Source organism: Mauremys mutica, chromosome 3, assembly GCF_020497125.1.
Source record: "Mauremys mutica isolate MM-2020 ecotype Southern chromosome 3, ASM2049712v1, whole genome shotgun sequence".
Lineage (NCBI taxonomy): Eukaryota > Metazoa > Chordata > Testudines > Geoemydidae > Mauremys > Mauremys mutica.
In genome coordinates this window covers 185,472,141-185,499,299 of record NC_059074.1, presented here as the reverse complement: position 1 = coordinate 185,499,299, position 27,159 = coordinate 185,472,141, and the positions used below count along the sequence as shown (strand labels likewise).

Genomic DNA, 27,159 nt, shown 5'->3' with positions numbered 1-27,159 from the left:
CGGCAGAAAGGGATCTAGGGGTTATAGTGGACCACAAGCTAAATATGACTCAACAGTGTGATGCTGTTGCAAAAAAAAGCAAACGTGATTCTGGGATGCATTAACAAGTGTGTTGTGAGCAAGACACGAGAAGTCATTCTTCCGCTCTACTCTGCGCTGGTTAGGCCTCAACTGGAGTATTGTGTCCAGTTCTGGGCACCACATTTCAAGAAAGATGTGAAGAAATTGGAGAGGGTCCGGAGAAGAGCAACAAGAATGATTAAAGGTCTTGAGAACATGACCTATGAAGGAAGGCTGAAAGAATTGGGTTTGTTTAGTTTGGAAAAGAGAAGACTGAGAGGGGACATGATAGCAGTTTTCAGGTATCTAAAAGGGTGTCATAAGGAGGAGGGAGAAAACTTGTTCACCTTAGCCTCTAAGGATAGAACAAGAAGCAATGGGCTTAAACTGCAGCAAGGGAGGTTTAGGTTGGACATTAGGAAATACTTCCTAACTGTCAGGGTGGTTAAACACTGGAATAAATTGCCTAGGGAGGTTGTGGAATCTCCATCTCTGGAGATATTTAAGAGTAGGTTAGATAAATGTCTAGACAGTATTTGGTCCTGCCATGAGGGCAGGGTACTGGACTCGATGACCTCTCGAGGTCCCTTCCAGTCCTAGAATCTATGAATCTATGTAGTAGGGGGCCTAGTTGCAAGTCTCAGGGTTGCCCTACGAGGTCCAACAAACAATTCAGGACCTCCCGTTTGAAGGTGAGACTCTGTTTTCAGAGAAGATGGACAAACGGGTCCACAGCGTAAAAGATTCCCGAGCTACCCTCACATCCTTGGGCTTTCATACTCCCACCACACAGCGTAGACAGTTCCGCCCACAACCTCCTCAAAGGTTTCAGCAGCAGAACTGCCAGGACAATTCTCGGAGGAGGAACCGGAGCGGCAGGCGAAGGCAACACCTCTCCGTTAATCAAGGCCAGCCCAAACTGCTCTCTGGCCCTAAACCAGCCTTTTGAAGGTGCAATTGAGGATGGCGCACCAGATCAGATCAGATCCCTAGTCATCAGTCAAAATTTCCACTTCTTGTAAGCTTCTTTTTTGAGTTTAAGCTCACCAAAGATTTCACTGTTAAGCGAAGCTGGTTGCCTGCCATATTCTTTCTGCACTTCGAGATGGTTTGTTCCTGCACCCTCAATAAGGCTTCTTTAAAATACAGCCAACTCTCCTGGACTCCTTACCTCCTCGGATTAGCCTCCCAGGGGATCCTGCCCATCAGTTCCCTAAAGGAGTCAAAGTCTGCTTTTCTGAAGTTCAAGGTTCGTATTTTACTACTCTCCTTTCTTCCTTTTGTCAGGATCCTGAACTCAACCATCTCATGGTCACTGCTGCCTGGGTTGTCACCCACTTCTACTTCCCCTACCAATTCTTCCCTGTTTGTAATCAGCAGGTCAAGAGGAGCACGGCTCCTAGTCGGTTCCTCCAGCACTTGTACCAGGAAGTTGTCTCCAACACTCTCCAAAAACTTCCTGGATTGTCTGCATTGCTTTATTGCTCTCCCAGCAGATGTCAAGTTGATTGAAGTTCCTCATTAGAACCAGGGCCTGCGATCTGGAAACTTCAGTTAGTTGTCCAAAGAAAGCCTCATCTACCTCATCCTTCTGATCCGGTGGTCTGTAGCACACGCCCACCACACCATCACCCTTGTTGCTCTTGCCTCTACATTTAACCCAAAGACTCTTAACAAACTTTTCTCCAGTTTCAAACTGAAGCTCTGAGCAATCATATCGCTCTCTTACATACAATGCAACTCCTCCACCTTTCTTCCCTTACCTGTCCTTCCTGAACAGTTCCTTGATTGTGCCAGGACTTCCAATTCTTCCTGCTTGTTTCCCAAGCTTCTTGCATTTGTGTACATGCACCTAGGATAACTAGCTGATTGCCCTACTTTCTCAATATGAATCAGGAGGCTTCCCATCTTGTACTCTCCTCCTTGTATTTCCTCTGGGTATCCCACTCCCCCAATTACCTCTGGGCTTAGTCACTATTCCAATTAGTGTTACAGGCTTCCCATTATAGTGGGCCCAAAAAGGTTGGGTCTGGTTTGTCTAGTACATTGTGGGGAGGGCTTACTACATTACTTATGGGTTATAATTAGTGGCTGTTCTCTAGGGGGTTGTTCCCCCCCTTGATCGTTTCCGTATGCAACGTAACAGAAATACAGTTAACAATACACCAGCTGCTATGATAATCCATAGCAACACCGAGAATCTTCACTACTGCATTATGGTCCAATATCCTGGTCACCACCAAAAACACTGCTTCGCCTCCTTTGATAGGGTTAAAATTTGACAGCGCCATCCTGGTGTGTGTTGTAAGTGTGTCCAACTGTTGGCGCTTGCATGGCTCTTGTCCATATTGTGTGTCCATTGAATATCCACAGTGAAATTTGGTATTGTCCAAACCAATTCAACTACTTGGTACGGCATAGGGTTGTAGGTGTTGGTTCGATTGTCTACAGCGATTAAGTCCACTGATCCATTGGTGCACCATAGTCCAGGTGACAGTGTATAGAAGTTCATAATTTGGTCATATACTGGAAGGATTTTGCCTCTTAGTGTTATATTGCAGGATTGCATACATTCCCCAACAGAATACACTGTACCCCATATACATTACCCCTAAATGCCCCCCCTTTGCAATAGGCCATTGATCCTACTCTTCCATAGTCATAGGAGAGGGGCACATCCATATTCCTCCTCTGGATATACAACTTCTTAATGTGATGACAGTCCAAATTACCCCATCCCACCCCCCCCATTTCCTAGTGGCTCCCAACACACTCCTCCTTCCCTAGTTACTCCCATAGGGTTCAAGGGGACCACCTTATTTGCATTTCCTTCCCATGGTATCATAGTAACAATTACACAAGAACTCTCCCCACAGGTCGGGGATGTTATTTTACAGGTAGAAGGGTGTTTTTTTTCAATTGTGGATAAATATGGGCTAGCCTCCCAATTTAATACTGATGGCCATTGTTCTTACCAAGCATCTTTCATAATATCCATTAACACTATTAACTGAGCATTTTGAATACCTACACACAGTTCTCCCCATGTTAATCTTCTGAAGCCATCCCCCACCCCATGTCACCAGGTCTCCTGCCCAATGAGTTAACCGCAAGTTTACTGCTGTCCTCCACCTCTGGCAACCGCTGATAGTTGCTGTGCCATTAATTTGTTGTTGAAATTTCACATTTTGGCTTACTAATTGTTTGGTTACCCACTCGTCCTCCAGATTCCATGTACCCAGCATAGTGTTCCCTGCTGCCCACAAACCTCTTTTCTGTCAACGATTCCAGGTGTGTCCCCTCACCCACCATTTGAATTGTTGTTTCAATCCTTTTATATACATACTACAATTAGGATGAATTTGGTCCACCCACCATTCCTTGGGGCGTACTACCCATGTAATAGAGTTGCACATTAAGAACTGCTGGCTGCATCCGCTCCCACAATGGCTCCCATACATTTGCTCGTCGGGGAATATTCTTGGCTCCAGGCTGTGGCCACTTTAAATTTGGATTCTTCAACTTGGCGTCCATATCACCTGTAGGGTTACATTCTGTAAAATGGTTAACTCATCATACACCCAGCGTCCAAAGGGATTTTACACCTAATGTAATATGTACATAACAATCACGCCTTTGGGGATTATCTTCCATGGAAGTACCATTGTGGTTACATATGGTAACATCACACCCTAAATGTGGCACCCTATTTTCCCAAGACGGTTCATTTGCTCCAGGAGACCAGAGGGTTATATTCTTTGGACCCTCTGTAACAAACTACATAGCTGGGTAACTGTTTTCCACCAGTGATTTCCCCAGGAATTGAAATTAGGGGGGGTGTTCGAATTTACAGGGGGGGTGTCAGGACCAATGAGATATATAAAAGAGATGAATAAAGTAAATGTTTTGTTAGGATGATGCAAATTTAACATAAGAATAATGGAAGTTACACCAAAACACATAACAGGTCTAGATTTCTAAAAAAATATAAATTAAAAAAAAAAGTATTTAATTTAAATTGACTTTTGAAAAGTAAGCCATCATGGGATAAGAGGGAAGTCCTGTCATGGATCGGTAACTGGTTAAAAGATGGGAAACAAAGGGTAGGAATAAATTATCAGTTTTCAGAATGGAGAGAGGTAAATAGTGGTATCCCTGAGGAGTTGGTACTGGGACCATTACTGTTCAACATACTCATAAATGATCTGGAAAAAAGTGAGGTGGCAAAATTTGCAGATGATACAAAACTATTCAAGATAGTTAAGCCCCAGGCAGACTGCAAAGAGTTACAAAGGGATCTCACAAAACTGGGTGACTGGGCAACAAAAATGGCAGATGAAATTCAGTGTTGATAAATGCAAAGTAATGCACACTGGAAAACAATCTCAACTATACATACAAAATGAAGGAGTCTGAATTAGCTGTTAACACTCAAGAAAGAGATCTTGGAGTCATTGTGGATAGTTCTCTGAAAACATCTACTCAGTGTGCAGTCAATGATTCCCAACATTCTGTTTGCTTTTTAAAAAAGAACAGGAGTACTTGTGGCACCTTAGAGACTAACAAATTTATTTGAGCATAAGCTTTCGTGGGCTACAGTCCACTTCATCGGATGTAGCCCACGAAAGCTTATGCTCAAATACATTTGTTTAGTCTTTAAGGTGCTACAAGTACTCCTGTTCTTTTTGCGGATACAGACTAACACGGCTGCTACTCTGAAAACTTTGCTTTTTTAAGAAAGGGATAGATAATAAGACAGAAAATACCATATTGCCTCTATATAAATCTGTGGTACGTGTACACCTTGAATACTGTGTGCAGATCTGGTCACCCCATCCCAAAAAAGATATACTGGAAATGGAAAAGGTACAGAGATGGGCAACTAAAATGATTAGGAGTATGAAACAGGAGGAGAAATTAAAATGACTTTTAGCTTAGAAAAGAAACGACTAAGGGGGGATATGATAGAGGTCTATAAAATCTTGACTGGTGTGAAGAAAGTGAAAAAGGAAGTGTTATTTAATCCTTCACATAACACAAGAACTAGCAGTCACCCAATGAATTTAATAGGCAGCAGGTTTTTGGTTTTTTTTTTTAAAAAAAGGAAGTACTTCTTCATACAACATAAAGTCAACCCGTGGAACTCTTTGCCAGGGGATGCTGTGAAGACCAAAACTATAACAGGATTAAAAAAAGAACTAGATAAATTCCTGGAGAATAGGTCCATCAGTGGCTATTAGCCAGGATAGAGAGGGATGCAACACCAAGCTCTGAGTGTCCCTAGCCTGTTTGCCAGAAGCTGGGAATGGGCGACAGGGGATGGATCACTTGATGATTACCTGTTCTGTTCATTCCCTCTGGGGCACCTGGCCTTGACCACTGTCGGAAGAGAGGATACTGGGCTATATGCACCATTGGTCTGACCCAGTATGACCATTCTTATGTAAAAATTAATTATAATAATAAAAATGTTTAGTACAGAAACTTCCCAACATAATGACCTCTAAAGATAGCAACAATGTGAGATAACAACCTTGGCAAATAATGCATTTTAAAAATCTTGGCCTACTAGGAAACATATTTATGTAAGTTTCCATTCCTAGTCACAAATTGAGCATTCTGGAGCAAAGTCACTAAAATATAGTCCAAGAAACTAATGTTTCTTTAACGGGCCCCTCACTTTTCACTCCACCACACCTGACTCACCGTGTTGTCTTTGGTCAGTGGAGACTCAGAGTTCAGAGGTGCTTTCATGTGAGTACACCTCCCAGGTGGGGGGCAAGAAAGCACCTTGCTCATTCCTCCAGCTGCTCACTGTTCACTCTGGCCACGGCTGTTCATTGTGCCACCGTTCACTCCACCACTCTGTTGCCAATGGCCCTGTGCAGTCACCTTCTGCTGCCACCTGCCACTGTGACCTCTGCGAGTTGGTCTCTTGAGGTTCCACCAGCTCTCAGTGATTTCAGCTGAGCTCTTAGTGGGGGAACCTTGCTGTGAGTGCAGTCTGGGCCATCTCTTCCACAGAAACACTGTACCCACAGGAACACTGCTCCCACAGCAGGATTAAGCACTTAGACCTGATTATCAGTGATTTTAGCTGCAGTGGTCACTTAACAGAACAAAAGACTATCTATGGAGCCTAATCAGCTCTGTCTTTAAACAGTGAAGAGGGACAGGTCCCCAGCCTCTCTCTTGATGCCCTCAATCAGCACAGGCTAAGTACAGTTCTGCTGCCCTTTACCCATACAATAAGAACAACATTTTATTCCCCCACCCCCACCCCCGCATTCAAATGATTTGTAACCCAACCCCAGCCAAAATCTATCACTTGGTCAACACAGCTCTGTTTGCTGGATACCTAGGTAGATTAGGTGTGAATGTAAATATAATCTAGTCCTGAAGCCTTTCCCCCCAGCTCATCACTAGCTGTCAGGGAGAGCTCATTTAGACTTTGCTTACAAATCATCATTTGAAATCATTAGGTTGGCCAACATCACCGAAATGAATGCACTGACATTGTCATAAAAAACAACAGCTGTATAAGAAAGCTAGTTCATACTTTTCAAATCTATTATACTTTCAGATATACGTATTTTATCATACACTGTATATGCTTTTAAAGTGTGTATTAATGTTTCAATTTCAATTCAGATTTCCAAACAGTCACTATATTGGCATGTTTCAGAGTAGCAGCCATGTTAGTGTGTATCCACAAAAAGAACAGGAGTACTTATGGCACCTTAGAAACTAACAAATGTATTTGAGCATAAGCTTTTGTGGGCTACAGCCCACTTCTTCAGATGAATAGAATGGAACATACAGCAAGAAGATATTTATACATACAGAGAACATGAAAAGGTGGGGGTTGCCCAACCAACTCTTAAGAGGCTAATTAATTAAGATGTGCTATTGTCAGCAGGAGAAAAAAAACTTTTATAGTGATAATCAAGACAGCCCATTTAAGACAGTTTGACAAGAAGGTGTGAGGACACTTAACATGGGGAAATAGATTCAATGTGTGTAATGGCTCAGCCATTCCCAGTCTCTATTTAAGCCTAAGTTGATTGTATCTAGTTTGCATATTAATTCAAGTTCAGCAGTTTCTCCTTGGAGTCTGTTTTTGAAGCATTTCTGTTGCAAAATTGCCACCTTTAAATCTGTTACTGAATGGCCAGAGAGGTTGAAGTGTTCTCCTACTGGTTTTTGAATGTTATGATTCCTGATGTCAGATTTGTGTCCATTTATTCTTTTGCATAGAGACTGTCCGGTTTGGCCAATGTACATGGCAGAGGGGCATTCCTGGCACATGATGGCATATATCACGTTGGTAGATGTGCAGGTGAACGAGCCCCTTATGGTGTGGCTGATGTGATTGCGTCCTATTATGGTGTCACTTGAATAGATATGTGGACAGAGTTGGCATCGGGCTTTGTTGCAAGGATAAGTTCCTGGGTCAGTGTTTTTGTTCTGTGGTGTGTGTCTGCTGGTGAGTATTTGCTTCAGATTGGGGGGCTGTCTGTAAGAGAGGACAGGCCTGTCTCCCAAGATCTGGGAGAGTGAGGGATCGTCTTTCAGGATAGGTTGTAGATCTTTGATGATGCGCTGGAGAGGTTTCAGTTGGGGGATGAAGGTAACGGCTAGTGGTGTTCTGTTATTTTCTGTGTTGGGCCTGTCCTGTAGTAGGTGACTTCTGGGTACTCTTCTGGCTCTGTCAATCTGTTTTTTCACTGCAGCAGGTTGGTATTGTAGATTTAAGAATGCTTGATAAAGATCTTGTAGGTGTTTGTCTCTGTCTGAGGGATTGGAGCAAATGCAGTTGTATCTTAGAGCTTGGCTGTAGACAATGGATCGTGTGGTGTGTCCTGGATGGAAGCTGGAGGCATGTAGGTAAGTATAGCAGTCAATAGGTTTCTGGTATAGGGTGGTGTTTATGTGACCATCGCTTATTAGCACAGTAGTGTCAAGGAAACGGACCGCTTGTGTGGATTGGTCTAGCTGAAGCTGATGGTGGGATGGAAATTGTTGAAATAATGGTGGAATTCCTCAAGGGCTTCTTTTCCATGGGTCCAGATGATGAAGATGTCATCAGTGTAGCGCAAGTAGAGTAGGGGCGTTAGGAGATGAGAGCTAAGGAAGCGTTGTTTTAAGTCAGCCATAAAAATGTTGGCATACTGTGGGGCCATGCGGGTACCCATAGCAGTGCCACTGACTTGAAGGTATATATTGTCCCCAAATGTGAAATAGTTGTGGGTGAGGACAAAGTCGCAAAGTTCAGCCACCAGGTTTATGTAACTAGTTCACAAAACTGGGGGGGGGTGTTGGGGAAATTCAAGGGGGGGGTGTAGGGAAATCACTGTTTTCCACTATCATTAATCATGGCAGCACCCAGGGAGTACCATGCAATATTTCCTGATAAATTTGATATTCTCCACCAGGTTGGGATTCCCCCATCTAATCCATAAACCATATACTGACACTGCCAAATTCCTGTTGAAGTATTAGTGGTACATCTTTCTATGGTGAGATTCTCATAGTCTTCATTAGCTTTATTACCACAGGCTGCATGCGTTGCCTCCTTTTGACACTTCACATTGTGGGATCTGAATAGAATTTGTAAATGTGACAATTGTGATTAGCAGTAGTAATTGTTCCATCCAGGGCCTGGGTATTTTCATCCTTTTCTCCTTTTGAATTACCCTTTGATACACACACAACAAAATTTACACGTCCCCTTTCCCAGTCCCCTGTTTGTACCTTTTTATTTTTGTGCAGTGAACCCACTCCTGTCCTCCATTCTCTGTACCCAGTAATAGCAGACTGGACCCTAATTGGTCAAGGACAAGATAGGGGCCCTTCCATTTAGGAGCTGGGAATGGATGGTGTTGACCTGAAATCTTGTACATCACTAGATCTCCTACCATGGGTAGATCACGATCCCTAGGTAGGTCATACCATGCTTTGACTCTTGCTTCTCATTGCTTGTCTCACCAGGCCACCACCTGTTGTACCTGTTTTACATGGTCGATTAGAGTTAAAATCCATTCTTGTGTTAAGCCATGTGTACTGACTTCCCCAGGTACTTCCCATGAGAGCCTCATATGGAGAAAATCCTGTGCACTTTGATTCTCAGGCCCTTATTCTCATTTAGGCCTGGTCTACACTACACGTTTAAACCGGTTTTAGGAGCATTAAACCGATTTAATGCCAAACCTGTCCACACTAAGAGGCCCTTTATATCGGTATAAAGGGCTCTTTAAACCGGTTTCTGTACTCCTCCCTAACGAGAGGAGTAGCGCTAATATCGGTATTACCATATCGGATTAGGGTTAGGGTGGCTGCAAATCGACGGTATTGGCCTCCGAGCGGTATCCCACAGTGCACCACTGACCGCTCTGGACAGCAATCTGAACTCGGATGCAGTGGCCAGGTAGACAGGAAAAGCCCCGCGAACTTTTGAATATTTCCTGTTTGCCTAGTGTGGAGCTCAGATCAGCACGTGTGGCAATGCAGTTAAAAATCAAAATAAAGAAAGAGCTCCCGCATGGACCATGCGGATGTGATCGATGTAAGGGCAGGCAAATCTGTTCTATCAGCGCTCCGTTACAGAAGATGAAATTCAAAATCATTTTTAAAAAATCTCCAGACAGACGCCATCGCAGGGGCTCAACGCACTGCTGCGTGACAAGCTTAACGGAAAGCCAAAGAATCAAATGGACGCTCATGGACTGGAGGACTCAAGCTATCCCACAGTTCCTGCAGTCTCCGAAAGTATTTGCATTCTTGGCTGAGCTCCAAATGCTTCTAGGGTCAAACACAGTGTCAGCGGTGGGTCAGGGCATAGCTCGGCAATTTACGCACCCCCCACCCCCAGAAGTGAAAGGGAAAACAATCCTCTCTTGACTCTTTTACATGTCACCCTATCTTTACTGAATGCTGCAGATAGACATGATGCTGCAGCACTCAACGCCAATATCCTTGCTCCCCCGCCCCGCTATGGGTGGCTGATGGTACAATAAGACTGATACCCATCGTCATCATCAGCCTTATTGGCATATGGGGTAGTGCAAAAGGACTGGTAACCATGCGTACTAGCATCAGTGAGGTCAATGAAGGGTGCCTGGTCCTAATTTTTCCTGGTAGATGGTACAGTATGGCTGATAACCATCGTCATCATAGCAACAGGGGGCTGAGCTCCATCAGCCCCCACCCTTCATGTGTAAAGAAAAGATTCAATTGCCCCTGGACTAGCAGAGGGATGCTGGGCTCCTCTCCTCCACACTCCTTACTGTCCTGTCTGGACTCTCACATAGCAGCTGGAGGCTGCCTTCCACTCATTTCTCACTAACAAGTCACTGTGTCTTCTTCCTGCATTCTTTATTACTTCATCACACAAGTGGGGGGACAATGCTACGGTAGCCCAGGAAGGCTGGGGGAAGAACGGAATCAACAGGTGGTGTTGTTGCAGGAGCACCCCCTGTGAATAGCATACAGCTCATTATTTCTGCTGGATCTGACACAGAGCAGCTGTGCTCTCTGGTTCTATGATACAGTGGTTCTCTAATACACTTGTCCAAATTCTAGACAGGACTGATTCTATTTTTAGATACCAAAAAGGAGGGATTGACTCTGGGAGTCATTCCCAATTTTGGCTTTTGCGCCCCTGGCTAAGAGCAGCCAGGGGCACTTATGACAGCAGCAAATGGTGCAAAACGACTGGTAACCATGCTCATCTTTTTACCAATTTATGGATTGGTAGATGGTACAGTATGGCTGATAACCATCTCTGCTGTCATGCAAAAGCAAAAGCATGCTGCTGTGTAGCGTTGCTGAATCGCCTCTGTCAGCGGCATCTAATACACATACGGTGACAGTGACAAAAGGCAAAACAGGCTCCATGATTGCCATGCTATGGCATCTGCCAGGGCAATCCAGGGAAAAAAGCCGCGAAATGCTTGTCTGCCGTTGCTTTCCCAGAGGAAGGAGTGACTGACGACATTTACCCAGAACCACCCGCGACAATGATTTTTGCCCCATCAGGCACTGGGATCTCAACCCGGAAATTCCAAGGGGCGGGGGAGGCTGCGGGAACTATGGGATAGCTACGGAATAGCTACCCACAGTGCAATGCTCCAGAAATCGACGCTAGCCTCGGACCGTGGACGCACACCACCGATTTAATGTGTTTAGTGTGGCCGCGCGCACTCGATTTTATACAATCTGTTTTACAAAACCGGTTTATGCAAATTCGGAATAGTCCCGTAGTGTAGACGTACCCTAAGACAAAGGAGAATAACTGTGACCAGTTTTTTCCTCCCATTTCCACTCCCTTTCTTAGCTCACTTTTAATGGTACGGTTCATGTGTTCCACCTGCCCCGCAGCCTGTGGGTCATAAGCAGTATGGAAAATGATTCCAGTGAGAGCTGATAGCTCCCCTAACGGATCTGACCAGAAAGCAGCTCCTTGGTCTGAGTCAATCACTTTTGGGACCCCCCCCCAGCGAGTGAATACCTTGTTTACCAGTATTTCAGCAATTATCTGGGCAGTTTGATACTTTGTGGGGAAAGCTTCCACACACCTGCTGAAAGCATCCGCTACCACCAACATGAATCAGTTTTTTCTGTGATCTGATGGTAGGGGTCCTGTGTAGTCAATTTGTATTCTTTCCCAAGGTCCCCTGGGGGTTTGTCTCATTAATTTTCCTCTTAGCACTTTGTGAGGTGGGTTGTGCCTGGCACAGTCCAAACAACGTTCCAGATGTGATTTAAAATCAGCTGCCATTCTTGGCCACCAGCACAATCTTTTTAAAGTTCTCAGTGCCTCCTCAAACCCAGGGTGTCCCCCTGCCAAACTTCCATGCACCCAGCTTAAGAAAGCCATCCGGCTTCCCTGAGGGCACAGCATTACTGGTCCCTCAGCTGTTAAGAGACACCAAATCCCTTCCATTAATTCCACCTTTGGCACATGCCTGACCTCAATTTTCATGATGCCTTCCAGTCCTGGCTCAGATTCTTGCAACTCTCAAATTCACCTTCCCCAATCTGTATCCACCCCACTTTTTGCTTTTTGTTATTACTGCTACAGGCACACTCTCTTCTGGCTCCCAGGGCCATGGGGGTGTCTGTGTTGCAGCCTGCTTGGCTTCTGCATTGGCCAAATTATTCCCTTTGCTTAGGGGTCCTGTTTTTTTGTGTGCCTTTACCTTTACCACATTGATCCATGTAAAACAGTGACTGAGCTCCTTCACTCGCTTCCACCAGTTAGCATGCTTGATTGTGGAGCCGTCTGTTGCCCTGAAATGATTATCCACCCACCAACTCAGCATTAATGTGACCCCACGAAATACATAATCTGAATCTACCACCACCCAACATTCTGGCTCAAATTTGGGATCCACTTCATTTAAAGATGTTAGCAAGGCTGCCAGTTCTGCCTCCTGAGCTGACCTTGCTTCTAGTGAGAAACCAATGGTGCTGACTGTCACATTTCCTGATTCTCACAACAGCTAAGCCTGCAGTTTTTCATCCCCCCAATACCTACAACTTCTATCCAAAAACCATACCAGTGTCCCCTCCTTTACCTGATTGGGGTTAGCTGCCCGAAACACCTGATGTTGGGTTTTACCTGGGCTGGCTTCACATTGCTGTGGAGTGCCATCCAGGTGTAATCCGGCTACCCAGACTATGTGTTCCTTGTAGAGCCAGCAACCATTTGGCAATACGCTACCCACTCACTTGTCCCTGTAAGATAGTATGCATGTTTAACAGCCGCAGGGGGTCATGATGAGATTGGACTATTACTTTCTGCATTCCTGTGAGGTATTTGAATTTCCCTACCCGTCAGTAGGTGCACAGCAACACCTTTTCATCCATACTTCAGTTCCACAGCACTCAAAAGTCAAGAGGCAAAGGCCACAGGTCAGTACTTTGCTCCATACTCCTGTGTTAATGCACAACCAATGGTAGTATCAGATACCAAAGGGTACAGATAAGAGTTATCCCCATCCAGGGAGACCAGCATTGGTCAAGTTTTCCTTTAGTACTCTCACTGCCTCAGTACACTCTTCTGACCACTCCCAAGTTGAGGCTTTGGTTCGGTCAGATATTTCTGGATAATTGGCCACAAAATTCCTGCAAAATCCAGTTAGACCAAGAAAACTTTGCAAACTTTTAACATCCGTAGGCAGTGGCAGGGACTGAATCAATTGCAGTGGTCCCTTATCGATTTCCCTTCCCATCTGGGACACTTCCACTCCTAAGTAGGTCACACTTGTCTGTCCCATCTGAGCCTTTTTCCCATTGACCTTCAACCCTGCTCTTGCCAAAGCTTGCAGGACCTGCTCGGTTAGTTTCCTGTTTTCTTCCTCTGTCTCTGACATTAGCAAAAAGATCTCACAAAACCAAGTGGTTAGGCAACAAAATGGCAAATGAAATGTAATGTGGATAAATGTAAAGTAATGTACATTGGAAAAAAATAACCCCAACTATACATACAATATGATGGGGGGTAATTTAGCTACAACTAATCAGGAAGGAGATCTTGGAGTCATCATGGATAGTTCTCTGAAGACTTCCATGCAGTATGCAGTGGCAGTCAAAAAAGCAAACAGGATGTTAGGAATCATTAAAAAAGGGATAGAGAATAAGAATATTGCCCTTATATAAATCCATGGTATGCCCACATCTTGAATACTGTGTACAGATGTGGTCTCCTCATCTCAAAAAAGATATACTGGCATTAGAAAAGGTTCAGAGAAGGGCAGCTAAAATGATTAGGGGTTTGGAGAGGGTCCCATATGAGGAGAGATTAAAGAGGCTAGGACTTTTCATCTTGGAAAAGAGGAGACTAAGGGGGGATATGATAGAGGTATATAAAATCATGAGTGGTGTGGCACAAGGAAGTGAATAAGGGAAAGTTATTTACTTGTTCCCATAATATAAGAATGAGGGACCAATAAATGAAATTAATGGGCAGCAGGTTTAAAACAAATAAAAGGAAGTTCTTCACACAGCGCACAGTCAACCTGTGGAACTCCTTACCTGAGGAGGTTGTGAAGGCTAGGACTATAACAGGGTTTAAAAGAGGACTAGATAAATTCATGGAGGTTAAGTCCATTAATGACTATTAGCCAGGATGGGTAAGGAATGGTGTCCCTAGCCTCTGTTTGTCAGAGGGTGGAGATGGATGGCAGGAGAGAGATCACTTGATCATTATTTGTTAGGTTCACTCCCTCTGGAACAGCTGGCATTGGTCACTGTCGGTAGACAGGATACTGGGCTGGATGGACCTTTGGTCTGACCCAGAATGGCCATTCTTACGTTCTTAACAGATCTCCATATTGTATGCACCTTGCTGAATCCACCCCCTCCAGAGCTTGTCTCATGTATCTGTGAAAAATTGCAGGGGAATCCTTATATCCATGGGCTAGGACTGTTCAGCAGAATTGTCTGCCCTCCTATGTGAATGCAGTTTTATACTGAAACGAGGTAGCTAGTGGCAGAGACCAAAACCCATTAGCTATGTCCAAAACAGTGAAAATTCAGAACTGGGGTCCAATACGGGCTAGCATTTCAGGATACATTGCCACTACTGAGGCTGGTGAGTTGGCCAGAGCATTTAGTGCCCTGTAATTCACAGTGGGGCATCAGGTACCGTTTGGCTTTGTCACTGGCCACACAGCAACATTACAAGGGGATGCAACCGCTCTAATCAATCCCCTCTGTTCCAATTCCCCAATAGTTGCCCCCACCTCTGCCAGTGCCTCCCGAGGAATAGGATATTTTTTCTGTAGAGGAGGGTCCCCTCCCTCTAGCAGTACTTCCATGCTGCCCCTACCACAATCCAGGTTATCCTTAACCCACACAGGAATGTGTTCCCCACCCTTTCAGGGGTGGTGTGAGGGCATGTGCCCATTTAAAGAGGCTATCCCCATAGGAATGGTATAGCTCTGTCAGTCCTGCATCTGCTCCACTAAACACACCCAATTGGCTAAGCCCAGTACAAATCCCAGTTTGTGTAAATCTCCTGCCCCCAACAGATTAAACATATAATTACAACCCCACAGAATCTCCCGTCCCCCCAGATTTCTTTGATCTGTCCCCACCTCAGGGTTAACTGTGTCTCCCCTCCCGTTGCCCCTACAATTGTCTCAGTTCCTTCTGAGGCCCTCCCTTGCCCCCATGTGGCTGCCCAGAGTCTTATTAAAAAATCCCTCATGGGACTCCCTTCGATAGCCCCCTGGAGCATGGGGCGACCAGATGTGTCCCGTCCTAAACTGAAAACATTGATAGGACGCCTCCCAGGGTGCCCTTAAGTCGCAGCACCCACCTCAGTCCCTCCCACTGGTTCGCAGAGGGGCCGGGTGTCTTGGCACCGAACACATTCCTGCCTCTAAGCAAAATTGTGTGCCTGACATTTCAGGCACTCCCAGTCCCCTGTCCTCCGGGGTCACTTTCCCTCTGATCTGGTAAGATCCTGGGTAGTCAGTTTAGCCTGCAGTCTCTGGATCTGTTGCTCTATAGCTGCCCACTTGTCCCTGACTACCCCCCCAAAGCCACAACCTCTCCCTCTACATCCTCCCCTCCGGGCTGACCCACCCCTTTCCACCTTGTACTGATCCCCTGAAGTAATAACATGGACTGGCTCTCCCCACGATGCATCTCCCTCCACACATCTTCATGTCCCTGAAACTGGAGTAGCTGATTGGGAGCAAGTTCAGGGTGCTGGAACCTTAAATGCCCCACAAACTGTGGATCGCTCAGCTCCAACCATTTCTCCAGCAAATCCACTCTCCCACCAGGTCCTGATGCCCCTGTCTGGGGTATCACCCATGGACCCTCCAAGGGATGCACCCAGCACCGTGCCTATGCCTGTATTCAATTAAGTGTATCCTGTCCTGTTTCCCCAGGGATTCACTTCATCTTATTCATCCCCGCAGTATGAGAGTACACCCCAAACAATTGTTTTGCCGCCTGTCTGGGGATTAGAAATGGGTGTGCCAGTCCTGCCTCATCGATTCCCAAGGTGCCCCGTCCCAAAAGACTACGCCATATGATCACCTGGTCCTCATGAGTTAGACCCTTCATCTCCCTGCCCACCTCCACTAGCCACAGCACAAACTGATCCCAATCATCAAAGGGAGGTACCTTTCCCAAATGGCCCCGTACTGCCTCCTGGTTCTTCAGGTAAAAGGGGCGGATTTCTGCCTGTTCTACTACTTGTGGGGCATGGTTCCCCCACCCCGCAACTGGGGCCATTATACCTGCCTCCTGCATTTCTTCTAGGGTAGCCTCTCTCGCAGGGGCTGTAACTGTGGTTCGCCGGCTTACAATGTCAACTGGCAGTGGTGGGTACAGTGTATTTTCAGGGTAGGGTGGTGGAGGTGTCTCCTTCAGTTCCATTAGTGGGGTGGATGGTTTGGGGTCTCCAAGTTCATTGCCCCCATGTTTACATTGATACAATTCCTCCTTTAAATCTCAGACTCTCCCCAGCGTTCATCCCTCTCTTGCCAGATTGCCTCACAGGACTCCTCTGTCCATACAGCATCCCATGCCTTCAAATCCACTACCTCTACTGCTAACGTGGATTTTTCTGTTAAATTCCGTTGCTGATCCACAGTCCCCTCCGAATCCTTAATGTGTTGGAGGAGATCGGCTTCTCTTCTTACCCAGTATGCCATCCCAGTGCACAAACCTTGTAATACCATTCCCTTTTTCCTACACTCCTTTCCCTTGGGGTCTCCCAAAACCTCCCCCATCTCCTTCTCTGTCTCATCCCAGGTGGACCCCTGCACCTGGTATGGGCCCTGATTCTTCCTTATCCGTTTGTTCAAAAAATCAGTTACCCCAGCTTGCCAGAACCCGCAACTACCATCACGATTTTTCGTCATACCCACTCCAATCAGCTGCGTGGACTGTTGGGGAGGGGGACTTACATGCTGCCACTCACCTATCTGATGCGATGTATCTGAGTCACAGCACCAAGATGTTAGAGGGCTTATTCCTTCACTCTCCCACTTCCCTGGTCCTTCTCGTGTGAACAGAGAGCAACAATACCCGAAGTCCGAAGGTGCAAACAATTCAATATTTATTGGGGTGAACTTGCAGCAAGCTTTCGTATGCTTTCCAGCTTATGGCTGCTCCCACTGCTTAGCCAAAGGCCTTAGCGTAGGAACAGGGCCTCAGACTGTCACAGTGAGAGATGGCCCTTACACAGGCAGACAGTGATTTTGATCCTTTCTTTTATACCTCTATAACTAGCGAAATGCTAAACATATACCTAAATTCCTAAAGTATAGGCCTTTACAGACAGGCCTGAATATCTATATCCTAACATACTATTTCTTTTGTTTATCATTTTTATGGTGCAAATATTTGTGATAAAAAGAATATCAAGTGAGCACTGTACACTTTGTATTCTGTGTTGTAATTGAAGTCAATATATTTGAAAATGTAGAAAAACATCAAAAATATTTAATACATTTCAGTTGGGATTCTATTGTTTAACAATGCGATTAAAAGTGCGATTAATTGTGATTAATTTTTTATATTAATTGTATGAGTTAACTGCGATTAATCGACAGCCCTAAATTTTATGTTTATTATACCAAAAGGCTAGTGTAGATTGAATTTAGTCTGAGAGGGCTCAGTTGAGTAACATTTATTCACTGTGGCCCCGATCCAGCAATGACTTGTGCACCTGCTCATCTGTATGTATATGGCTAGTTGCACTATTCATGTGCATATAAATCTTTCTTCAACTTTGCTGATCCCCCTCAATCAGATTAAATTAAATCTACGCTAACCTAGTGAAAATAAAATTATTAGAAAACATCATCACATGATCCATGCCTCCTGATCTGAAAATAACTTAACTTCAATGGGACTGCTTGTCTATGTAAAGCTAAAATGGTATCTACGTATTTTTGCAGGATCAGGGCCAATAACATGATTAGCTTGCAACAGTCTTATTTGATTAAAGATCAGACCTACGATAGCTCATTACATTAGTGACCAGTTTATCCACGAAAGTTGTGGGTTGTTTTTTTTTAAAGTATGCTATACTTTTCTAAATACACTATTTTTGATTGGGTGAAAGTTAGGTAGAAAAGTAGAGTATATTGTACAGCTGGTTTCAACTGAATAGTGTAAAAAGCAGTTCAGGGAAATTTGCTCAGTATATGATTGGCTGTTTGAATACTAAAAAATGGTATTTAGGAAATATTTATGAAGTAAACATCATCACAGAATCTGAGCAAGAAATACGCAAATTTTAAGAAGCCCCCTTCATCAACTTTTTTCAAAGTGAATATTGTCTCAGTTCACTCATATTAAAAATCAAGCACAAACTACAGTGTTTTGCTATAATTACATTCAATCTGTACTAGCCAGTTAGGGGATTGGACAACTGATAATTATTTTATCATCAGCTTTCAGAATATACTAAGGAGGTATGATAAATAATTGTGGTTAATGTATTTCTTTTAGTGTCAGAAAAAAGAAGAATTAATTGAAAGAATCCAAGGTTTAGATTTTGATACAAGAGCAGCTGTTGCTGCCCACATTCAAGAGGTATTTGTTACTTTTGTACTACCTAATGTCCAAGTGATTTTCATTTTTGCTGTTCTGGAATATTAAGGAAAGAAGAAGAATTTTATTTAGTCAAAAACAAGGGAAATCTATTTGACACGCACATTAATGGATTGCATTAGAGAACGTTAGTTGAGAAGGCTTTATTTTATACAAATGAGAGCAAATCACATTTCTTATTAAAGGTAGTACTTTAATCAAAACATTTTTTTCATACTGAATAGTTTTTTCCATCACAGAATCATAGTAGTGTAGATCTTGATGGGATCTTGATAGATCATATACTCCAGTCCCCTGCACTGAGGCAGGAGTAATTATTAGCTAGACCATTCCTGAGAGGTATTTTTTTAACCCAGGTGTGGCCAAACTGCAGCAAACTCTTTTACAGTTAAAGTATGGCTCAGAGCCCCGCACGCCTTCCCCATTCTCTGTCTACCAGACTGGGGGGAGGAGGGAGCTTTGGGCTTCTGCCAGAGATGACTGGTGCCTGCTGAGAGTGAGGGGGCATAATTTAAAGGTTTGACACCCCCAACAGCTTGAATTACGCCCCACCTCTTATCGTCAGTGGCCTCTCCCTGCAGCTCCCGGGTGTTAGCTTTGTGTGGAGAGGCAGCAGCAAACACCTGGGAGCTGCAGAGAGGAGCTGCTGCTTTAGCTTTGTGGGGAGAAGCAGCAGCTCTTCCTGCAGCTCCCAGCTGTTTGCTGCTGCCTCTCCCCACGTCCGGCGCAGCTCCCAACTTGCCGGATCCAGCAGCTGCTGTGCAGGGATGGGGCTGGCAGCACCATGTGACCTAGCCAGAAAACCCTGGCAAAAATCTGGGGGGAGGGGCATGTGATAGCACATGCCTCCCCCCATGCATTGCCTCTGGCAGAATGAAGTGTGTGTATGTGGGTGTCTTGGGACTTCAGCCCCAGCTCTCGAACTTCTGAAGATTGTGATATGTTGCTCAGAGGGTTGGTACGTTTGGCCATTCCTGCTGTTCTTAAAAACCTCCAATGGCTGAGATACCATAAGTAATTTGTTCCAGTATTTAACTATCCTTACAGTTAGGAAGCTTTTCCTGATGTCTAACCTTTAATGGGCTTAAATTGCAGCAAAGGAGATTACTTTTTGTGCTGTCCTCAGTGGATATGGAGAATAATTTATCACCCCCCTCTTTATGACAACCTTTTATGTAGTAGAAGACTGTTATCATGTACCCCCAAGACTTCTTTTCCCAAACTAAACAAACCCAATTTTTAATTCAAGTAGTGTCCCTATGGGTGCTCCATGGTAGGTGTGTTTGCGTCCCTGCACTGCTGATCATAGAACTTCAATAGTAGTGTCCATTAAGCCCACGCATGTGCTGTCTGTCTCCCCTCGTGCTGAGCCACGAGGCTAGCCAGCACACTCGGGTTACGCCTCCTCAGTTACTTCTTAACTGTCCCTTGCTAGAGATTGATTTTGCTTTATTCACTTTTATATAAGCATTTATATTGCATCCAACGAAGTGGGTATTCACCCATGAAAGCTCATGCTCCAAAATGTCTGTTAGTCTATAAGGTGCCACAGGACTCTTTGCAAAAAAAAAATGCTTTTACAGATCCAGACTAACACGGCTACCCCTCTGATACTTGACACTTTTATATAGTTATTTTGTTAATATACTATAGTTTATTGTTCTTTACCCTCTTATTTTATCCCCCCCAAAATAAAAACAAAACAAAACTCTCCCCAAAACTTCATTTTCCTGCTTTTTTTCCCCTTCGAGGGATCCTCACCGCCCCACCGCATGCCTCCAGTGGGTATACCCAATTCACCAGGTTTCAAGAAGTGCCTCACTTGCAAGGAGGCAATTACGATTGCAGACAAGCACTCTTAAGTGCATTTGTTGCCTTGGGGAGGGCCACATCCAGAAAAAGTGTAGTCTCTGCCAGCAACTCTGGCCACATTCCCATAAGGACAGACTGCTCAGGCAGAAGATTATTTTAATGGAGGCGGCTCTCAGACCCGTGCAGAACTTGTGCTGCAAGTCCCTGGATAGACATGAATCTTCTCCACAGCCATCTAAGGGCTATGGATCGAAGAAACAGACTGCTGACCCCTCTCAGAAGTCATCTTAGAGGACAGCGGGAAGTCCCCAAAAGTGCGCCCTGAGATCTCCATAGGCAATCTCCATCTCACTCGGTATCTTCGGCACCAAGAGCATCTCAGTCCAGCACTCCTGGCTCAAAGAGACCAACAGCAGTCGGTACTGTTGACATGCCCACGGACCTGATGGGCACAGGCTCTGAGTCATTGGCACTGAGAGACAGGAGTAAGCACTCGACTAAAAAGGCACCCTCAATACGTGAATCATCATTGGTACTATTATCGATGCCTCACCCACCCCAGAGCGAGTGGTATGGATAAGACCCCCATCCGCCTCTGACACTGGGGCAGTCAGTACCAATGGAATTCTGCTAGTCCAGCAACCTCCGTATATCTGATGTACCGGGATCCCCACATCTTGGTACTACGACCTTTGCACTGAGCCTCCACTTGGCATGGGAATCGTCACCGCTGCCAGGCCTCACGCCCCCACTCTCTAACGAAAGTTCAAACAGCAAGCTGGAGGAAAGAACATCCCAGTACTCTTCTCAGGCTCCATATGGTGCTCAGTACCAGCAATGTCCATACCCGCAGATGTCCCCACCACTGACATCATGGCACTGCCACCATGCTCTATGCCACCATCACCCCCATGGTCTTATTGGGACTCAGGGGAAGCATACCGCCAACATGTCTCTCAAGCGCCAAGCCTTGCCTGGGAACCCTCAAGGCATACCCCTTCAGCCACGGCTTCCAGAGCTTTGGAACCTCCACAAGACATCATGGAGAAACAGGAGGGTGATGCCAAGGAAGAGGTGACCCTGAGGTCGCCTGAGGTCTTCCTCCTTTCCAGACCATTAGGCCTTCACCATCATATCTGGCAGATGACTTTCAGCTCTTTCAGCATCTGGCAAAGAGGGCGGTGGACACCCTCAAGATACCATTGAAGGAAGTCAAGGACACCCACCATCAGCTCTTTGACATCCCCCACTCCTAGTCCTCCTCCAAGATTGCCCTTCTGATTAATGAGACTATCTTAGACCCAGCAAGAACTATATGGCATATCCCAGTGACAGTATGTGCAACCTGCAAGTGGACAAAAAGTACTATGTCCTCACAAAGGAATCTTAATTCCTTTTCTCCCACCTACCCCCCAACTCCATTGTGGTGGATGCCGTCAAATCATACGGCTGACATGAGTTGAGGGCTACTCCGCAAAACTGGGATTGAAAGCGCCTGGACCTTTTTTGTAGGAAGGTGTACTCCTTGGCTATATTCCAATTCCGTATCACCAACTATCGGGTCCTCATGATGAAATACGATTATATTAACTATTCAAAGTTGAATGACTTTATTGAGTCAATCCCAATCCCAGCATAGACCATATACATCCCAATATCAACCTCAATGACAATATGAACTGCCAAGGAAGAAAGCAAAATTCCCAAGCAGAAACCATCTGTCTTGCAATCTTCGTTGTCCCAGCCTTCTATGTCCAAACACCAGTTTTGACAGGTGAGTCGAGGCACCGTTGGACCACTCCCACCAACTGATACAGCCGACCAATGCTTCACATCCATTTGACCACCGAGTGGCAGTATTCCGCAGTGCCTGGAAACCCACAACATTGGACTGATCAGTCCCTGAGATAGTTTGAACTGAGTACTCCATCCATTTCACCTCCCTACCCCCTCCACAACACCCTTCCCTGTCTCTATTCAGGGACTCTTCACGTGAGTTTAGAATGACAAGTCAATAATTTCCTCCAGTTAGGAGCCATAGAACCAGTACCTCAACATCTACAAGGAAGTGGATTGTACTCTCTTTATTTCCTAATACTGAAGAGGAAGGGAGTTTAGAGACCCATACCAGACCTCAGAGCTCTCAACAAGTTTGTCCAGGCTCAAAAATTCAGAATAGTCACTTTATTGACAATCATTCCAGCATTTGAACAGGGAGACTGGTTTTCCGTCCTCGACCTTCAGGGCACATACTTTCACATCTCCATCCTACCGGCTCACAGATGATTTCTCAGATTTATCCTGGAACAAGACCACTATGGATACAGAGTGCTCCCCTTCGGGCTATTGTCGGCCTTGAGAGTATTGACTAAGGTTCTCCGGGTGATAGCCACTCACTCTCTGAAGAGATAAAGATTTACCTTTACCCTGATGATTGCCTCCTCAGAGCCCAATCTCTCCATGAGTCTCACCGAGTCACCAAAGCACTTATTTACAGAGGTGAGCCCTACAGATCAAAATCCAGAACTCCGCTCTCACTCTGATGCAATGTCTGAATTCATAGGGACTGACTTTGACTCATTACAGGCCAGAGCACTTTTTTTTTCTCAGCACAGATTTCTTTCATTAGCCACACTTTTAGACGCTGTTCAAAGCAGCCTGCAAATATCAGCCAGACTCTTCCTCCAACTCCTGGAGCACAGGGCAATGAGCACAGCAGTGATACCACATGCCAGGTTTCACATGCAGTGCCTCTAAATGTGGTTCAGCTTGGTCTACAAACAGGGACAGGCTGGACAAATCTCTGTCACCACCCACCAGGGTCAAAAACTCCCTAGACTGGTGGAAGAGCCCAACCAACATTTGCAAAGGGATCCCCTTCTCCAAAACCTCACCGTCATTGCTTCTCACCATCAATACATCACTGATCTGGTGGGTTGCAAATCTAAATGGCCTCACAACACAAGTGGTCACCCATGGAGATGTTCCTTCACATCAATCTCCTCAAGCTAAGAACAGTAAGGAACGCCTGGACTCATTTCCTCTAGCTGATCACAGGATCACACATGAAGATCCTAACAGACAACATAGCCTAGGTACAATAGTCAGGGGGGAGCCAAATCACCCTTCATATGCAGTGAGGTGATCAGGCTATGGAACTGGTGCATCTCCCACAACGTTACATTGTCTGCACACAAAACTTGATAGTGGACAATCTCAGTTGCAAATTCCCACACATCATAGAATCTGAGTTGGAAGGGACCTCAGGAGGTCATCTAGTCCAACCCCTTGCTCAAAGCAGGACCAATTCCCAACTAAATCATCCCAGCCAGGGCTTTGTCAAGCCTGACCTTAAAAACCTCTAAGGAAGGAGATTCCAGCACCTCCCTAGGTAACCCATTCCAGTGCTTCACCACTCTCTGAGTGAAAAAGTTTTTCCTAATATCCAACCTAAACCTCCCCCACTGCAACTTGAGACCATTACTCCTTGTTCTGTCATCAGGTACCACTGAGAACAGTCTAGATCCATCCTCTTTGGAACCCCCTTTCAGGTAGTTGAAAGCAGCTATCAAATCCCCCCTCATTCTTCTCTTCTGCAGACTAAACAATCCCAGTTCCCTCAGCCTCTCCTCATAAGTCATGTGCTCCAGCCCCCTAATCATTTTTGTTGCCCTCCGCTGGACTCTCTCCAATTTTTCCACATCCTTCTTGTAGTGTGGAGCCCAAAACTGGACACAGTACTCCAGATGAGGCCTCACCAATGTCGAATAGAGGGGAATGATCACATCCCTCGATCGCTGGCAATGTCCCTACTTATACAGCCCAAAATGCCGTTAGCCTTCTTGGCAACAAGGGCACACTGTTGATTCATATCCAGCTTCTCGTCCACTGTAACCACTAGGTCCTTTTCTGCAGAACTGCTTCCTAGCCATTCGGTCCCTAGTCTGTAACAGTGAATGGGATTCTTCCGTCCCTCTTGTTATACTTCTTTTGCATTCTTATAATTAAATAGCGCATAAAGGTTGTTTTCACAATTATTTCTTTCTCTTATAGGTAACTCATAATCAGGAAAATGTGTTTGATCTGCAGTGGATGGATGTCAGCATTCTGTCACAAGAATATATCGAGCCTCTCTTGAAAAATATGGCATTACATTTAAAAAGACTTATAGATGAAAGAGATGAACATTCTGAGGTATGTATGTGCTTAATTATTTAAAAATAAAAAGTATAAGAAGGCACCTTTTAAAAATTAAACAGTTTGGAATTTTTGAAAATAGATAATATATGTTCTTTGAACTTTATCAGTTGGCAGCATGGCTTGAAATAAGACTTCTTCATATTGTTCCTTATGTCGATTCCATGTTAGGTATGTGTGTGTGCCCATGTGCATGGTCAATGGAAATTTTTCCTCTAGTGATATCTGTAAGGCCAGCTCTGGAGCCCCAGGCTGATGTGCCAATATGTTGGGCGCCATTGGCCCTGCGCCATCTCAGCTCCTTCTTTCTGTTAGTGATGGTGTTGGAATGCTCCTTGCTTTCACAAGCCCCATAGTGATTTCTTTCGCTTGGACTCTTTTGAGTTTTTCTTGTACATAGTTATTGTAGTTTTAGTATTATAATTAGTAATCATTAGTAGTGGAGTCCCGTTGGGGACATAGCCCCAGGGATGGAGGGCTATGCCAAGCCACTTAGGGCGCAGAAATTGCGCAGATGCAGCACTCTTAAAAAAAAAAAAAAAAAAAAAAACCCACCTCGATGACAGGCGTACGCTGCGCCGTGGCTACAGTGCTGCGGTGCCAGTGTAGACACCGTGGTGATTACAGTGCTGCGATTGGCCTCTGGGAAGTATTCTACAATACCTGTTCTCCCCTCTCTGGCCATTGGTTTGAACTCTACTGCCCTGCCCTCAGGTGACCGTCAGCCCCACCCCATACATTCCTTTGCAAATTTGAAAGTCCCCTTCCTGTTTGCTCGGTGATTTGCGCAGTGGTCTCAGCGCATCTTTCCAGGTGGCCATGTCTGCTCTACGCACCAGGCAATCCTCCGCTTGGAGCAATGCCGAGCTGCTGGACCTCGTCGGGATTTGGGGAGAGGAGGCAGTGCAGTCACAGCTGCACTCCAGCCATTGGAATTTTAATACCTACAGACAGATTTCTAGATGCATGATAGAAAGGGGCCATGACGGGACACATTACAGTGCAGGGTCAAAGTGAAGGAGCTGCGGAACGCCTACCACAAGGCACGGGAGGCAAACCACCACTCTGGTGCTGCGCCCACGAGCTGCCGGTTCTACAAAGAGCTGGACACGATACTCAGTGGTGACCCGACATCCACTGGAAAGTCCCCTGTGGATACTTCGTTGCCAGTCGAGAGTGGACCAAGCCAGGAGGAAACAATCTTGGATGAAGAGCGGGAGGGGGACCCACAGGCAGAGTATAACTTGGAGGCCAGAGATGCATGCAGTCAGGAGCTCTTTTCTACCCCGGAGGAGTCTAGCCAGTCACAGCAGTCGGATATTGGCGAAGCGCAAACAGAAGATGAGGCCCCTGGTAAGTGGATCTGATTTTGGGAATTGCTGAAGCGAGTTGTTGGGGGCAGGAAGGTTGCAGAAAGCAGGCTTATCTCCCACCTCATGCCTAGTTTGAGCGGCGGAACAGGCTGTTGATAGACTCCCTCACTTCGTGGGAATCTCCCTCAGAGATCTCCAGGAAACTCTCATGGAGATACTGGGCAATCCACTGACACAGGTTCCTTGGCAGAGCTGCTTTGTTTCTTCCCCATTAACAGTAACTTTCCCGCGCCACTGTGCCATCACCATAGCTGCACACAAGCTAGCCGCATAGGGGCCAGGGCAGAAACCGCAGTCTTGGAGAAGACACTCCCTTGATGTCCTGCTCACCCTCAGCAGCGAGATATCTTCCATAATGATCATCTGCTGTGGAAAGTATGGGGACAGGAATGATTATCAGGCCCCCCCTACAGTGCTGGTTCTCCCCAGATGCCCAAGAGCCAAGTGCCCAGTGTACAGCAGGGTCTGGGAACAGTGATTTACCCTGCCCCTGCAGCTACTCACCATTTTGGGGGTCTTGTGGCTTATGTGTGCTTGCCTGGGGTCAGCCAGTTAGTGTCAGGTATGTGAGTACTGGCTATGTTTCAAACCACTGAAACAGTGTTGTCTGTGTTGCAAACGATACTGTAAAATGTTGCATTTAAACTTCACAGAGATGACCTTGGGAGGACAGCCTCCCTTATTGGCAGCAGAACGGTTGCGAAGAATTCGAAAGCGGTCAAGAAGAACTAAGGAGGACTTTATGTGTGAGGTTATGATGCATTCTGCTGCCGAGAAAAAGGAATTGAAGGAGTGGTGGGACAGTGAGAAGAAGGACCGAAAGGAAATCACGGCACACCGGAAAGAAGCCATGGAGCGGCTCTTAACAGTTATGGAATACCAAGCGGACATGCTCCAGGTGATACTAGCTCTTCAAACCAAGCTGCTCCGTGCCTGCTCTCCCCTGCAGCCACTGTCGCAAAACTCTTTCCCATGCACACCCTCCACACCGCCAACACACTCTTAACCTCCTGGCTCCACTCTCTACCCTCAGAATTCCACACCTCCCTCCTCACAGTCCAGCAGTGTGAACTCCCAATACCCACTGCACTCAACACCCATCCATCTGCAGTTTGGCCCTGCTGAAGTACAG

The 27,159-nt window shown here is 45.6% G+C and overlaps 1 protein-coding gene across 6 annotated transcripts in view; it reads left to right on the top strand.

Annotated features, from left to right (window-relative positions):
- Nucleotides 1-27,159, top strand: part of CCDC88A (coiled-coil domain containing 88A) — a 368,487-nt gene that overhangs the window by 117,801 nt on the left and 223,527 nt on the right. For all 6 annotated transcript variants that reach the window (XM_045009683.1, XM_045009682.1, XM_045009681.1 and 3 more), the window contains 2 exons: nucleotides 18,544-18,627; nucleotides 24,511-24,651. In XM_045009683.1, the coding sequence (XP_044865618.1) occupies nucleotides 18,544-18,627; nucleotides 24,511-24,651 (225 nt within the window). The remainder of the gene's footprint in view (nucleotides 1-18,543; nucleotides 18,628-24,510; nucleotides 24,652-27,159) is intronic.